Genomic DNA, 17,764 nt, shown 5'->3' with positions numbered 1-17,764 from the left:
CACATACAGACAGTCACTCTATATCAGTGACTTTTGCCTATTATCCTCTCTGACCTCCTTAACAGGACATAGTTGATAGTCTTGCTGAGGTTGATAACAGACAGTAGGGTTAATAGGGATTAATGGACTGTATACACATAGTTATGCAGATACATATGCAAGAGCAAGCCATTCCAGTGCTGATGAGTTTTCAGGCTTTTATGCATCTGTGTGTGTGCACGAATGTTTGTGGGTTTGATTATTCAAGTGAAAGTGTCATGTAGCTGTCGGCCGTGCGGTGCTCCCATGGCTTGATAGGATAACTGAAGCGTGGAAAAGCCATATAGAATTTGTCAAAACTCTTAATGGTCTGAGTATCACAGACACCATGAGTACACAGCTTAGTGCTGTTAACTTCCTCTCTATGGAGAAGGCAGATTTTATCTCAGTGAAAGAAAACTATGTATAATGTTAATTTGCTATATATGCAATTAAATGACCTGCACAGTAAATTAAGGAGTTGTCTTTATACAGACTTGGCATTTCTGCAGGTCACTTCCACTTCTAAATAAAGACTGTTTTAAATGATTAATTTGGTAGGATATTCATCCAACTACTCTTTCAGCATGCCCCCCCCCCCACACACACACACACACACACGCACACAACAAAAAACCCCAACCTTGAATAACTTAATTGCCGCAGAAAATTAGAAAGGACTTTCAGATCACTGTTTTAAAACAAATCATGCTGATAAATGAGTATTTAACCTACCAGACAGATATTTACATTAACTTCATTTTCAGTGATGCAGTCTTTTTTCCTTCTGAGGGTCGTACACACTTAAAACTTGCAATGCACTACTACTTCAGTGGGTTGCTAGCATTTAGTGAACATTACAAATTGTCTATCAACAGATAAGAACACTATCTTGTTGTGCTTTGCCAGTGTTTGTTAGTGTCACCACTGCGTGATATTATTTTATTGGTGTTTTTATAAGAAAAAGTCTCTGCTTTATAAGAAAGCAGAGACTTTTTCTGCTTTTTTGTTTATATTTTAGTTTTTCATGTTTTTAAAGAAGTGCATTTTTGAAGAACTTTGCTCTGTTGCCTTCTCAACATCTTTCTGTTACACTTGACTGATTCTGTCCTTTAACATAACTCACTGCCTTCGACAGCACTTTCGTCTTCTTAACATCTCCACCCTTCCCCCACTCTCTTCAGGTACGGTGGACGAAGACAGCAGGCAGTGCGTCAGACAAGTTCCAGGAAACATCCATCTACAATGAGACACTACGCATTGAGGGCATCCAGAGGGTGCAGGGAGGTCGCTACTACTGCAAGGCTGACAACGGGGTGGGGGTGGCTGCCATCAAGTCCATCCGTGTAGATGTGCAGTGTAAGTGGGCAGGGAGAAAAAGAAAAAAAAAATGCTCCTTCCACTTCAAGACCACAGCTGACTTTCACTACAGCTATTCCCACCGTTAGAAAAGATCAAGATGGAGAGAGATGGAAAGATTGCAAGAGGAAAGATGAAAGACTGATTGGATGGATGATGAGATTTCAGGTGGGAATGGCTTCCAAGAGTATCTGATGAATTATAGGTGGGTGGATGAAGTCGGATTAGGGGGAGGGGTGATAGATCAAACAGACCTGTAGCATTGGGATACTATAGATAAGAATGCGCAACACATTATTTCATTGAGATATTAGCCATAGGCTTGGGTTATAGAGGACACATTGGGACAACAGTGGACAGTTTACTCCACCAATAAAGGTAAATAAGGTAGGAAGGGGAAAAGGCGTTTTTTGTCAGATACTCTTGGGGAAATGTGAAGTCTGTGGCACATATCAAGAGTTTAATAACAGTTAGTCCAGGCAGTACGGGCTCCCTAACACAATGTTTCTCAACTAACAAATGTCATGAACTCAAACAGGGTAAGAGAGGAAAAGTAACATCTACAAAATCACATTATTGGCTGCTTAGTCTAAGATGCCCTTAAAGTTTCTTGATATTTTTTAAATATCCTCTAACTTGCCAATGCCAGCCACAAATGCCAACCAGCTTATCATTCAGAGATGACCTCTCCTTTTTAGACCTTCTTTGACCTGTCCTTGCAGACTTCAGTTTTACAATGGGACTTATTAGACTGTATCTTGAAAAAAGGTACTAGGCAAAGGTGCAAAATTCTGCCTCAAAGTCTACTTCAGTTCTGCTTCAAGGCTTAAGCAGGTAAACAGACATTTTTGAGAGTGACACTCCAATGTTGAAGTGGTTTAACCTGAAACACTGTACAACATTTTTAAGATCTGTTGCAGTCAAATAAAAATAAATGTATGCTGGAACTGGAGAAAGAAAACAACTGTGAAAGGCCATGTAATGCCAGGACTGCATGCTATTTGTGCATCCACAGTAATTGATAAAATTCACTTAACATGTTTGTTGAGATAAGAGCACGATAACATGATCCAAGGCCACTTAAATGTGACTTCGGTCCATGTTCCATCATCTATTTTTATGAAAAAAAAAATGCTTTTGAAATATTATCTCATGCAGCCAAAGTTAGTATCAGCTTCTGGAAACACTTTGTTGTGCCTCCTTAAATGTTAAGGTTAACAGCACTGCAACATTACCTCACAAAAAATGTTGATATCATTTACTTACTAATACTCAGAAAAAAATATTATTGATGATTTCAGAGATATTTATAAATTTTGTTTTCTAACCCCCCCCCCCATTGCCCAACTTTGACTGTTTAGATGCAGCATTGTGTTGTAGGGGTCCCGTGCTGCTGCCTGTTTCACTGCCCCACTGTCCCAGTGAGTCAAGGGTCAGGTCATGGTGACAGGTTGATTGAAATGCAACTACATACTCAACACATCAATACTGTTATCCACTTTTATTCTTTCCTGGCATCTTAAAATCCTTATCCATTTGTTATGGCTTCTTACTGCATAAATAGTGTCTTTCTTCATTGATTTAATCATTTTGATGGTGGGTTTATAGACTAATAGAAAGAGGCTGATCTTAAGAGAAGACCCTATAATGTAACGCATCCATTACCTGCCTTTCTTTTGCTTAGTTCAGCTCTTTTTTTTCCTTCTTGGTTTGCAGGGCATTATGTCTACCTCCTTCAGTGCAAATTCCCAAATTATTTCACCTGTGCACTCACACAAATACACACATCTACAGACACACACACATACATATTCGCACCATGCTTGTCCCTGTAGAATTTGTCGCTTACCCACAACCCTGGCTCAGCCTCTTAATGGGGCTCTCCCTCCTCCCTCCTTGTTCAGTCCCCCTTTCAGCTGATAGTGTTAGTTCTCCCCAGGCACTAGCTTGGCCCCTGCTGGGGAGCTGGTAATTGCAGGGGGCTTGGGTAGTAAACAGGTTGCATTGTGAGTGTAGTTGTGACAGGAGCTCTGTGAAGCTAACCAGCTCTGACGGCCAATGCTTGTTCAATTCCCTTTCCCCCATGCTGCGTTAGACCCAGCGGCAATCAGCCAAGCTTCCTACACAGGGCAACTTTAGTGCTAGAACGATGTAACAATTAGCCCAGGCTACTGGGGGGAAAAAAGGAAGAGAGATATATGAAAGTCGAGGTGAAGATGGATGGGAGAGAGAGAAAGGGGGTTAGAAAGAGGAAGGAAGGAAGAGGGACAAGCAGGGACGAAACAAGGAACAGCAACCATCTAGGTTTACTGTTTACGTGATATGAAAAATCCTTAAAGGTCCTGCATGGAGGTCAGTTGGAAAGAGGAAGAACGCCCCCCCCCCCCCCTAAAGTATATTTTATGTATATAAATGCATGCATGGCTAGCAAATTAAATGACACAGTGTGGTTGGTTCGTATGAAGCTGAGCCATTTTCCATCAGAACTTGGAAGTAGATCATATTCTTCTTAGAACAGATACTAAAAGTTACTGCAGCTTGGCACAGTGTATGATTCACATTAGTTTTATATATACCAACGTATTCAGTGACCCCTTATGCACTTCGGATACAAGACTGGGCTGATATTTCAGGCAGATACGTTTTTCTATCTAATGTAAAAGTGTCTCTTGAGTAACTAAATGAACTGGCACCCACTAAAAATGTTTTTATAATAGATAATTAACTATAGTGCCAATATAGTGCAGAGGGATTGCTATGATCATAGCTATTAAAAGAAAAAGAAATCAAACACATAATCTTAAATGAATTTTAGTTATCACTATGACTGCTGCTTACTTTGCCAGAATCAGCAATACTTCATGTTGCCAAAATTTGGATTTTGTAGCTCTAAACCGCTTACAAGATTGCAGCTGGTGGTAAACACAAGAGACAGGTTCAAATAGGTCATGTCAAAAAATGAATAAGAGACATTGCAAATGTCTCTTATTCTGGGGTTTTAATGTCTGGGGTTTTTTCTAAAGAAATTATGCATAAGAACCAGAAGGGTTTTAGATTTGTAGTCCCAGCAGGAAGAACGAAACTGTGGAAAAAGGAAACACAGTGACACTTCTTATCTTGTTTACCACTGCCTTTGCAGTGTCTGAGAAAGAAAGAGTGCACACAGTGTGAGAACACTGACCTGGATCCTGCCTATTGGGTTTGCAGGTCAGATCATAGTTACCTAAAGAGTACTTGACCTTTCTTGGTAAAAATGAACAGTGGAAAGCTGAGGTAGTGGTGAGTGATTGCAGTCAAATAGATTCTATTATTATGGTGGCCAAATTTCCGCTGAAATAATGGGGAAGAAAGGAAGGACGAAGAATAACAAAAAGATGGAAAAGAATGAGACAGATGGAAAGAGAAGCCAAAAGACAAATGAAGGCATTAAAAAGGAGGAATGGAATTTGTGAAGGGAAATGAGAGTAGAGAGCCATGTGCATTAGATGCACTTGTGCTTTTCAATTTGGATGGCTCCAAGAGACCGGTTATTGGACTAGAGAAGCGGTCCCCAACCTTTTTTGCGCCACGGACTGGTTTATGCCCGACAATATTTTCACGGACCAGCCTTTAAGGTGTCACGGATAAATACAACAAAATAAAACTAGTACCGGTACCAAAAAAAAAAGATTTATTCATAACACACGTGAAAAGACCCAGGAAAACAGAGTTAACGATAAAAACAATAACAAAATAACGCTGAAAACCGATAAAAACCTTGAAAACCATATATTTCAGACCTGAGCGTCAACTCTCGCGGCCCGGTACCAAACAACTCGCGGACCGGTACCGGTCCGAGGCCCGGGGGTTGGGGACCACTGGACTAGAGGGTAGAACAGGTTGTTACCTGTACAGGGTGCAAACAAGAGATTTAGCTGTCCCCCTCTCCATCTCTCAGTCATAAAACTGATCTTATCCTCCGTGTCTCAGCTGTTTTGAAACAGCTTTAAGATGTTTTTAAAATGGAGTGACCAAACACTGCTCTTCATATTCACTCTTACCTTTTATTTGTCACATCTTCCTCTTTCTCCTCTTATTCCCCCATCTTTCATGTTCTTACCCTCCTTGTTTTTTCTTCCTCCTGCTTCCTGCACACTTACTGCCTTCCTCCATAAACTGCACCAGTGAATGATGGAACAATGTATGTGTATGTACGTGTGTGTGTGCAAGCACACATCTGCATGCGTGCATGGGTGGATGTGTACATATGCAGTAAATCTGCTGGTGTCTTTCTCCACTCAGCTGTGAGGCTAAACCAAACACAGCAGTCTCTGGTTGTAGGTCATTTACCCAAATGTAGATTTAACGTTAGTTTCATGGAGGCATGCAAGAAGTGCTCACACATGCAAACACAACCCCTTGCTTGTTGCTTATTTATAGGCAGCACATGCACATTTTTTTAATTTACATAAATAAACGTGCACTGATGCATGCAGGAACATGTACGCACTTGCAGGTATAGTGTGAGAGTGAGATGAACAATAATAAAGTGGCCAGAAAGTAAATGGCAAATGGAAACTTATGGAGTGACCGCACATATACAATATTCTAGTTAAAATAAAAGGCTTTTTTCTATCATAATCTCTTTGCAGTTGTGTTAATTGATCCCTTATATAGTTTTTTCCTTTGTCAAATACATGTGAAGCATGGGCTATTCCTTTCTGCTGCCAGTCTTCTCGTTCCCACTTCCACAAGGGGGGCACATTAATCTTTGCAATCTTTACATTAATTAACTGCCACTTAGTTATCCTAATACTCTCCACACAGCAACACACCATCCACCAATAAGCCATTAACGCAAACAACCTCCTTTCCTTCTCAGACCTCCACCACAGCTGGGTCACTCAAATCAAACTGCACACCATTGATCTGGCACCCTAACCACCGAGACAGTGGGGCAGTGAGCAGGCGGGGTTTAACTTTGCGTAGCCTCTACTGATGGGATGGACTTGGTTCAGAAACCCAACTGGTGATATGTAGATAGAATCTGTGAAAAGTATTTTTGTTTAGATCAGATCAAAGGATACGTGGACCTATTTCTCTCTTTAGGATACGCCAAGGTAAGTGGAAAACGGCAAGTGTTGAGTTAATCATGATGATCATATAGTGATGTCCGTAATTATGCTGATGATGTTTATGTGGATGGCAATGTGGTTACAGCAGGGATGAGGATCATGATACTGATCCATTGGCAGGGGAATATTGCTTCTCTTTGTTGTTTCTCTTGCTACTGTTAATCCCTTATTGATGTCCAATCACTCACCATCTCCATTAATTCTATTTTAATATATCGCATGCTACTGAGGTAAGTGGAAGTTACTGTACTTCAGAAGTGGCAAAAATACATTTCTACCAGATATCTATCTCTTTGCCCAGCTACCCTCAACTCATCTCATAAATACCTATAGTACAAAAGAATACAAACTTTATTTCAACTTAAATTGTAATTTTACATAACATACTCAGCTTGAACATCTGTCACGTTGAACACAAACAGAGAAAACCAACCATTTATATTGTGAGCTCCAGTAGAGTTTGTGTACAGGCTGTGATCAGCTGAGCTGTGGTACTGCTCTGTAAGTCATTCCTCTTTATGGATTTAAATATTTCAATTTTTCAATACTACATGAACTATTATGGATGGTTTCCTACTCCTAGACAGTAGAAAGCTAGTATAAAGGTGGAATTCAGGGAATCGAATTAACATCGCTGGCTTAAATATAAATTAATGTCTGCCAGTCTTGATTTAACCTAACAAAGCTTCTCTGCGTCCATCCAACATGGTGCATTACTGTACTACTACTTTTACCTGCGTGGTATCTATATGTTGTGTTCATTTTGAATTTAAGCAGAATGTTACAACTAAATCCAAGTGATCAACATTAAACAACCTCTTCAGAATACTTTCCAGAGAAAATGACAAATCCTGTGGCAGACTCAGCAGTTACTGTGTAAGTCAATGGAGTGTGAAACCATGAGTTTCTAAATCCGCATGAGTCCTTTAACAACTTTGGCAGTTATCACTAATAGTTGCCAATAGTTGTGCGTGTCAAGAGATGAATAGATGAACTTCTGAATCTGTATTTTTCACAATGATACCCCCCCACACACACACACATATTTTCACACATAAGTAGTAGGCTAGGTGGTCAGTTGATCCCTGTTGAAATTCTTCTATCACAATGTTTGCTCTATGGTTCAGGGTGATGAGGTTTGGGCTGAAGAAATAGAAATTGGCAGGAGCCCTGCTGGTGTAGTCAGGGAAAGCATACAGGTATAGTACTTTTTTAATACTGGTTGCATGCACACACTTTTACCAGTCAATAACTGAACTGTGGTCTACACAGAGAGACAGAGTGAAGCAGAAACAGGCAGTTTAAAGGAAACTTTGACCTTTCAGTCAGATTAAAGTTGAAGCCACTGGGTGAATCATGGGCCCACCACACCACTGTCTGAGTCACACAGTGTAGTAAGCTCACACAAACTTTCTTCCTTTGCTCATCATCTCTTTCATATCTCTCGCCATGTGTTCCTCCCTTTCTTACTTTTCCCGTGTCTCTGTGCCACTCTGTACTCCTCCCACAGCTTATAATTACTCTTGGTTGCTTTTTCTGTAGTGATGGTATATACCATAGAATTCACTTTCTCAAGATATAGTGAGTGGGACTTCTTGGGAAAAACAAAAAGTTAAATAAAGTTACAGAAAGGGCTATACAGTGTCTCCCCCCTCTTAGATCTTCACAATAACTGAATATATCCTCTTACACTTGCAATATATATTTCTGATTGTGCATTTTTGTGATTTCCCTTGCCTGTTTGTGTTTTCTACATCAGGGCAGCCTAGCCTCTGCGGGAAATCCATCTCGTACTTGTTTTTTGTTAGTTTCATACACTCTGCTTTTCTTATCCATTCTCTTTCTATGAAGGAGTGGTAAATTTTTTCCCACTGTTATTGAAGGGCCGTATTTTGATATATAGTTTATAGCTTTTTTAAATTATGTTTTTTACTTTCACTCTGATTTTCTAAGGCTGAATTTGATGTGATAGTTAGAGGAAGTACTTTAAAGGTGACCAAGTCAGTTTGTTTTAATCCAAAAACTTTGCATGGTCTTGATGAAAATGTATCCTGAGAAAAGTAATTTAAAAAGTATTTATTGATAGTGTTCGTCACTGAACAATCTGTGATCAGTTTGCACTGGTAGTAAATATACTATGTACTGTATATTCCACAATGAAACACAGCGCCAAATTCAGCCCATTGGTATTATGTGAACTTTGGTCTGGGTCAAAAGTCAAAATTATGTTGTTTTGGGGTTACTTGTTTATGTCTATATTTTTGCAGCCAATACTGACAGCTACCCATTTCTAATAAACAGCTGATTCTTTATTATAAAAACAAAACCTCTGCTGCACACTAGAATCTGTGCAGTGGGATGCTGCTTTTTTTTAGAGAGAATGTCTCCCATTAGTGGGTATTACTTGGATCGCTCTTATGTTATTTAATAAATCTAAAATTGCTGCTGGCTCTACATTAACATTTTCAGTCCAACATTAGATGGGGTCTTCAGGGATTATTTTGTCTGTGGCTGAAGTTGAAATCTGGCTTCACAGTTTTGGTCTGATTAGCTAGAAAATAAGTATTATGATGAAACGTTAAGGATGCATCATTTTGATCTGTGAGGTAAAGATCATTGATATTTAAGGAGTCTGTTTTTATCTTCTTTCTGTAACCTAACCCTAACCCATGACATGTTCCTTTATCTGTGTGTATCTACTGCATTTTGCGTGTTATGATCCATGTTTTCTTCCAGCAATATGTATGGATTAGGGATGACACCTTATAATACCTTTATATATATATATATAAAAATTCTGAAATCAGCTATGTTATATAGATTAAAGTGTTTGAAATGTTATATAATAGTGTCTGTTGCCACATCACTAATTTAAAAGAGATCACAAGATCTTTATTATTATTATTATTATTATTATTATTATTATTTATTTATTTATTTATTTTTGCCCCTTGTATGTATGAAATGTATGAGAAAGAAGATGTGGATCTCCGTGTTGTGTTTACTCATAGTTAGTTTGGTGGATACCGTACATTCTGGCATATACAAATCCTAGCCTTAGACCTGACATTGCAAGCTTTACCTCGCCTCTCAAGTTTATTTTTAAGTGATCGATAGCCAGGTTAAAACGTCATCCCCAGTTAAAGAATTGAACTCAACATTCACACTGTGATTCACATTGCTGTCAAATATCTGGGACAGTGAGTACCAAAGGCTACATTCTTAAAAGTAAAAATGTTCCACTTAAGTGATATATAGTGCTTCTGTGCAGTAGCTCAATGAGTTTAATTTGGTGCTAACACTGCAGGGTTAGGGGTCTAGTTCCCATTGGGCTTATGTGCCAAAAATATATCGAGACAGCTCTTTGGATTAAACCATCTAGCAAACTGCCTAGAGTTCAGGTGTAATACAATATGCTTAGTATGTTATTTTGTATTTTATAAGCTCATTATAATTTTCTAATATAAGTGAGATTATCAAGTGTGTAGGTATCGTGAACTGCCAGCATTCCCCAGTGTCAAGGGTAAATAATGTGTAGCACCTTTCAGACACACTCATTTATGGTCATGTGAGAGCATTTGAACATGGCTACTTCATGTCTAAATTAGCATACTAATGATTTTTTAATTGCTTTTAGTGTCTTGCATTCTCAAGCTCTCACACTAATGTGATGCAAGCCTGAGACTGGCTTATAGAAAATATTTTCTTTCTGCAAATATGATAAAGTCTAAACGTTTCACCACCGGCTACAAAATCATGAAAGAGCAAAAAAGAAACTCTGTGTGCACCTTTGGTTGACAGATAGACTTATCTGAAATTAACAAACACCTTTCATTAAAGTTGACTTTTCCCTTGTTCACTTGGCTCTGCAATAAAATGTATATAAAAAAACAACTTTAGGTTGTGTTGGGGTCTGATAATATGCCATGCCATGGTCTGACTGTATTTGATTAGAAGTAAATATACTTAAAGGGAACATAAAACACTATATGTATGAAGGCTAATTTACACTGGAACCCTACTCTCAAAAACTGACATTATTTAGCCCCTTTGTTTTCCACTGAGTTATCAATTCTGTCACTAGTTAGCTAATATAAACCTATTTACCAATGTAAACCAACCAACAAGGTGATGTCACGTTCTGTACTGGCACAAGATGGTGTTAAACATGTTTTAAAAACTTTAACTTTAAGCTCTTTTTTCTTAAATGCAGCTTCACAGACAGACTTAAATCTATCGGTTTTTGACAGCAGGGCTCAATAGTGTAAATTAGCCTTTAAATATGTAGTGTTTCATGTCCACTTTAACATTCAGTTTTATTATCCAACTGTTTGAAGTTTTAGATCCATGTTTTGATTTCTTTATTATGCTTGTTTTCTTGTGATGTAACGGAGTCTGTGATTTCTTGGAGGGTTTTTTGTGTATGTTCTAGATTTTCCTAGTGAAAAGTCGTTACTGTGCAATCCTGTGTTTTGGTTCATGTTTCCAGTGATGGACTATTTTTCTTTTGTTGTTATTGTTCTTGTAGTATTTGGGTTTTGTTTTTTGGTTTCTATTCTACTATTAGCTTGCAATTCCTCATTTTGTATCTACTGTAGCTTCACTTACTACTTTGAGGTTCTTAATTGTGTGTTCAGCCCCTGTCTTATTTCAGGATTCATGTCCCAGTCACATTGTGTTGGGGTGTTTCTCATTTCACTATTAAGGCTATTTTTCAGCTGTGTCTGATTTTAGAATTACTCCCTCCTGTCAGTCTTTCCTGATTGTTTTCACCTGTGCTATGTGTTCAGCTGTGTTTTGTTCACCACCTGTTTCCACAGTGTCCTCCAGCCCTTATTGCCTTTGTCAGATAGCCTGTTTTAGTGCATGTGTTTTTAGTATTCTTAGCATTTTGGCACTTGGTTAAAGGTTACTTTTCTTCTGGAAAAAAAAAATCCTTGTTGATCAAGGTGTACTATGAAACAAGTGCAACATAGCTAGTATTTGTGTTATGTGGCCCGACAAAACCTAAAACTCCAGTCAACTGATCAACTGAGCCCCGCCTACTCAAATATGAGACATTATCAGAGGAATAGGGGTTAGACATCTAAGCAAAATAGTTTGCACTCATCTGCAACTTTGATAAGATACCCCTCAACAGGTTGCATTTATAAAATATGTTCCGTCAGCACCTAAAGCTTATTCTAAACAAAAGGATTAGCAAAAATGTGGTGCTTCCAGCTGGTTTTAAATCAAAAATCCAAACAAGATATTTCCACCCACTTTTGAACTGAACAATAATATTACAAGGAGGTGAAGGTTTGTTAGTTACCTCCATCTGTTTTAAAAGTTGTTCCTCTGGGTTTATGCAACAAATGACAACAGGGAGTACACCTGTGAGTCTTTCCATTAAAATACTCAGTGACTTTGGGACAGGAATCAATTGCACATGGTGTTGTGTTTTTCACTTATCTCAGGTGAAACTGGACCCAGTCACGGTCTGTAAGCTACAGTTTAACTATGGTGTAATTTTATTCACTAAACTTACATCAAATGTTGGATTTAGGATGCTTACTTGTCAAAGAAACATATAAAAACTGGCAAGAAAACACAGTTTACCTGAACAGTATATACCATAGAAAGGACAATGGCCAGACTGCTTTGAGCTAATTAGGAAGATAGAAGAAGCAACTCAGATAACCAGTTATTACAACAAAAGTGTGCAGAAGAACATATCTGAAATCAAAAACCATCAAACCTTTCAGCAGATGGGCTATAGCAGCAGAAGCCCTCACCATGTGCCACTTCTATCAAGTCAAAACATGAAACCGAGATTACAATTCATGCGAATCACCTCACCAAAATCAAACAATAGAAGATTGACAAAACATTACCTGGTCTGATGATTCTCGATTTGTGCTGTGACATTCAGATGACAGGGTCCAAATTTGACATGGGTATCACTGCTGAATTATTTATAGTGTGAAAAAAATACATACTTCTGATCCCCGTTGTCGACGGTATGAAGAGAAGTCATCCAGCACTTGCTATATACAGTAACCAAACGCTGTAGCCAAATGGTGTCTCTCACTACATGAGGTTCTGAGTTTTGAGGTTCATAGATTAATAGCAAAATAACATGTTTTTTAAAAACTTGTTGGTATTTTTACACATAGTCCTGTAAAGGGCTTTTACTATACAGATTTTCTTTTGAGTTTAGCGCCAGGTAAAACAAATGTCAGTAACATTCAGTTTTCTTATGTATCCTTAGTAATTCCATCTGAAAAGAAATCCATGTATAGCTGTACAAAAATATAGCAAATATGACCCTAGAATGTAATTAATTAAAACGTGGTGGTGTCCAAGGATGAGAGCGATGTTTTTTATTTTTTTATTATATTATACGGTATACACTACACAGAGAAATAGACGTGGATTTTGGTCATGTTCTCTGCTTTCTGCATTTCAAAGATTCGCATTACTTCTGTTTAACCTCCAGTCAAATATGCAAATTAAATAATTTGACTCACCATATGAAGTAAAGCACACCTACATCATATGGAACTAGCCTATTCACTCCGAATTCTCATTTGATCTTCATAACAAGCAGAATATTATTATTATCACCTCCACTGCTACCACATTATCATCACATCCTTGTCGGATCCCATTTCAGAACTAATATGATGGAATACTAAGGTAGAGTTCACAACCAGTCACATACAGCATATCCACAGTGTTTTTTCAAAGAAATGAGCTCGACACAGATACTGAACATGTCCTGAAGTCTATTTGTAAGCAAAAGAGACATCCTGTATATCTATTCTTTCTGAGAAAATGAATTGTACAGTATGTGCAGACAGGTAAATGTGTGTGTCAGTGTATGTGCTCGACAGTCCTCCTGCACCTGTTTTGCATACTATTGTCATAAGAGTCTTTCTATCAAATCTAATTTAGCCTCATAGTGCATTGTGGGGTTTTTTTGACTCAACACGCAAAGATGTTCCATAGATATATGAAGGCATAGCGGTATGAAAAGGTGAAGGAGCTATTGTCCTGCTCCTCATGAATACCTATTTTTGATTAAATTCATCTTTGTGATATTTAAAGTCCTTTTGGTAACGGCAAAGGGGAGAGCTTTCATTCCCTTTCAACATTCAGCTTCAAGGTTTCGTTCATATCTGCTTTATGAGAAAGCTAATTATTAAGCTCAATGTTTATTTGGCCTTTTCTCCCCCTGTGGACTCATGCACAGTGTGTGATTGAACAAAACACCACCATGGGAAAAAAAACAAACCCTGCACTTTCTTCAAGGTAGGCTAATGCTGTCTTTTTAATAAGTTACAGAATTAAAGGTAATTTGCCATATGGTTGGATTGTGGCATGTGACATGAGTAACATGATAAAATAATTTTGTCAAAATTTGAATGTCTCTGCAATAATGGGGAAACTGTGATAACATTCAAAAACAATTTTAAAACAATCGGTAATAACATAAAACACATAATTTACAATCAAATGACTTTCAGATGGTATCTGCATAACAATTACAGTCTATTTTCTTCACCAGCTCTAGCTAATTCTAATCTTTGTTCTCTTTTGGATACATTTTTTAAAAATTACAAAAATATCCATGATGTATTTTGCTAATCACGAAATTCCAAAGATTTTCTAAAATAGATACGGAAGTTAAAGGATGACATTTAAAAAGCTGTAGGAGTGATGTTGGCAAGCCTGCATCTATACACCCTTTAGCATTTCTATATGCTTCTTGCTTCAGAAATGTAAGTTTAACAAGAATGCATGTTAGGTCATTGTTAAATATACTATGCGATTTAACAAAGCTTTCCAAATTAACTATGGCAAAAACAAGATTTAGTTTGACCTGAAATAGCACACCCAAGACACTAGCAGAGCATAGCACTGTATCTCCTCCAAGGAAAATGGGCGACAATCCGCCCATTGTCTCACATTAGGCCTAATTAATTAGCACTTTGCTATGGTATAATTCACTAATAGAAGTTCAGTGACCTTGAAGTTATCTCAGGCAAAGCCAGACCTCTCCTGGGTGTGTTTATAATAAAAATATTGTGTGAGTATTATGGTCAATTATGGTAAGCATTGCTGTATTTATATGTGCATGGGGTGAGGAGGATAGCGCTTGAGTTTGAACACATACTTTATGTAATGACACTACTGGTTATGTTCAAATTGCAGAATGTGAATTTAAGCTTTCTTTAATGCATTCATATTAACTGTATTTACTTTCTGTTTTTCTGGTGTCATTAAAAAAAATATAACGTGTAATCACATGGGAGAACATTTTTTCTTTAATGAAGTTGCTCAGTTGTTACCACATGTGGCATCTTTTGATCATTTTAATTTATAATTTTAATTCCTTTAAACTGTCTTAATAGATGTTCATTGTTTCAAATACACAGGTCTGCCATGTTTACTTCACTAGACAGCAAATACAGATGTTTAATTTCTGAGTAATGGCATAACATTGTAGTCAGAATCTATCCTTTTCTGCAATGCAGTGTGGAAAAGCAATGTTGATGAATAACATTTCAGCATAGTACTCAGAAAATGCACCCTAATCATGTCCCTCTTGGTAATTTTTAGGAGGTGTGGATGTTCTGCCAGTAGAAACTGATGACTCCTGAAAAGAAAAAGGCTTCTTCCAGTCATTTGTTAAATGTATTCAGTTAACGATTCATTTGAACAGGTATTAGTTTCATTGATTTCTTGTACTGACATGTGTGGGCACTGTTACTGCTGTAAATGGTAACAGAAGAGGCTTTCTTTTGACAATTGTGGTTTCCATTTGCCCTTCTCATCAGTCTCCAGTTACCTTTGTAAAGACTGACAGTAATATGAAAGATCTGTTACTAATGGATCGCTATGCTTCTGACAGCCACCGTGGCCTAATTATTTTCCCTTGCTGGCAGACACTGTGTGTGGGCATACGGCTTGAGACATGGATAGTGTGATTGAGTCTTTAACAAAACCTTCGCCTTCAAGCAAAAAGCATCTTCTATAATCTGACATGTGCGTTCCTGACAAGTGCGGTGGTGTCACCTTGATGGTGGAGCATACAGAGACATCAAGAAAGTCACAATTGCAGATAATGGCGTCTCTGTGTCCACAGTTATATGGATCAGACCAACAGAGAAAAGCACTTAAATGTATCCCGTCTTCCTTCTGATCAGCCAAGAGAACAGGATTTTAAAAAATCCTTTCTACTTTAAAAACCTCAAGTAGTTGATCCTGTGTGAGAGTGTTTCTTGTTCCTTGTATCAGTCCTTGTACTGGGATTTATTTTATTTTTTTGTCACATTACAGATTGCGACATCCACATAAAAAAGTGAATTTACTGTACTTTACATTTCTCAAGAGAGCAACATTTAGTTAAATGCTTGTGATGTAAAATATTCAATAAGGAACATGTAAAAAGGGGGAATTATCTGTTATATACTATAATATCAACCTCAGCCTGTATAAAAATGTTTTTTACAAAGGTAACCAATTTAATATTTCCAAAACTTGCAACAACATTTTAGTTTTTATTCAAATTTTATTGATCAGTAATACTATATGCCAAATACAACTTTATAAAATTTCCTTGTCATTAAATGTTCCTAAAAAGAAAAATATTAAAACACTAATTTGTACATTTTTTTATTTCTTTAACAGTCAAAATTCAACACAACATTATTTCTTCTCATCCCTGTTTGTGTTTATTGTATAAATAAAAGTGTAAAGCTATGGATGCAGTAATCAGCATCTAGCTAACACTAAATAAATAAAGCGAGGATAAAGATTTTTGGGGGGTTTTCTGTCAAGTGGAAGGTAATTTCAATTGCAGCATTTCAGTCAACTTGATAAATATCACCAAGCACACAAATTACATCTGGGCAATTTGTCACAAGATGTGTCTGTTAGCTATATGTAATGTTGTGACACTTAATATGTGACACTCAGAGACGGATAAAGGTGTGAGATAGACAGGAGAGAACAGGAACATGAGAGATTATTTTTGATGGTAAGAACTGCTCAGGGGATCTGTAAAAATCATACTTTTAGCCACCACATAGCCTAGAAAACTGATTGGCATCAGCTTATGAGATTGACAAAATTACAAAAAAACGCTTGATGGATTGTCGGAGCATTACGGCTACCGTAGTCAGGAGCCTCGCAGAGTAATCCGGGTCCAAACTCTACTTGAGGTCCCAAACTCAAACAAACAGCATCACTGAGAGTAAAAAACTGTCTTTAATAAAATGAGCAGCTTTGCTGCTTTACCAGGTGTAACAATTAAGTTTAACATCCAGAATTTATTAAATTTAACAGAGTTAGAAGTTAGCAGGAAGTTAGCTCACTAGTTTCCACCTATGATGTAGCATGTTCTGACTGAGAGATTAATGAAAAAATTAAAACGTACAGCTCTGCTGTCACTTCCAACATAAATGAAGACAGAAAACTAAACAGCAGTGACTTTTGTAGAATTACTGAAGTTGGACTAGCTGGTATATAATGATGTGCTACGTGATCACTAGCGACACAGCTATGTTAGCATAACATAAACACAGTGAAGCTGGAGGATGAATGCTAACCTTTTTCCACTCGATAAAAGTTGATGCGATGGTTCCTGATGGTCAGGGACAAATGGAATCGCATGGCAGGATGCTGTAAACGGACCAAACAGAAGAACAACTGAGTTCATTGACAGTGCACTTTATAATCCGGTGCACTTTATGGTCCAAAAAATATGGTAACCACAGAATGGTAGGCCATGTAAAATCACAGAGCGGATTCACCGTATGCTGAGACGCATAGCGCACAGAGGTTTCTGCAGAGTCACTATGTCAGTATTATTTATTTTTCCTCTAAAAATCAATCATGTTTTTTTTTGTTTGAGCAGATTTATGTAAATAATCTGGCAGATCTTCCCAGGTCTAAATTAGGTAAAGCTGATTTTTTTTCCCCCTGCTTTTCTTTAGCTCATTGTGTTTGTCACATATCAGTGACGTAGGAGACACATATTTCATTTTTGGGACTCTTTCTTTGATCTGCACAAAGTTAATTCATTTAGCAAATTCTGGATTTAATCACTTCTTTTCCAAATAACTGTTATCACTGAATAACGCACTGCTAAAGAGGGACAATTTCCAATGGAGTAGTGAATTTAGCATGCTCGTTGTATTCACAGGCATAACTGCGAATCTTATAAGCATTATATTACAGCATTAATTAGGTCATTTTAACACAGTCTGATCAGAGGTCCCCCAATT

At 37.6% G+C, this 17,764-nt stretch overlaps 1 protein-coding gene across 2 annotated transcripts in view; it reads left to right on the top strand.

Moving 5' to 3' along the window:
- mdga1 (MAM domain containing glycosylphosphatidylinositol anchor 1) overlaps window positions 1-17,764 on the top strand; it is a 194,631-nt gene that overhangs the window by 72,187 nt on the left and 104,680 nt on the right. For both annotated transcript variants that reach the window (XM_086278667.1, XM_086278585.1), the window contains exon 4: window positions 1,203-1,377. In XM_086278667.1, coding sequence (XP_086134793.1) covers window positions 1,203-1,377 — 175 coding nt within the window. The remainder of the gene's footprint in view (window positions 1-1,202; window positions 1,378-17,764) is intronic.

Source organism: Aulonocara sp. 'chitande type north' Nkhata Bay, linkage group LG1 (assembly GCF_057382095.1).
Source record: "Aulonocara sp. 'chitande type north' Nkhata Bay isolate Kocher_YH1m ecotype deep benthic linkage group LG1, A_spYH_male_GT1.1, whole genome shotgun sequence".
NCBI lineage: Eukaryota > Metazoa > Chordata > Actinopteri > Cichliformes > Cichlidae > Aulonocara > Aulonocara sp. 'chitande type north' Nkhata Bay.
The sequence above is the reverse complement of the archived record's forward strand: the minus strand, read 5'-3'. Positions and strand labels throughout refer to the sequence as shown.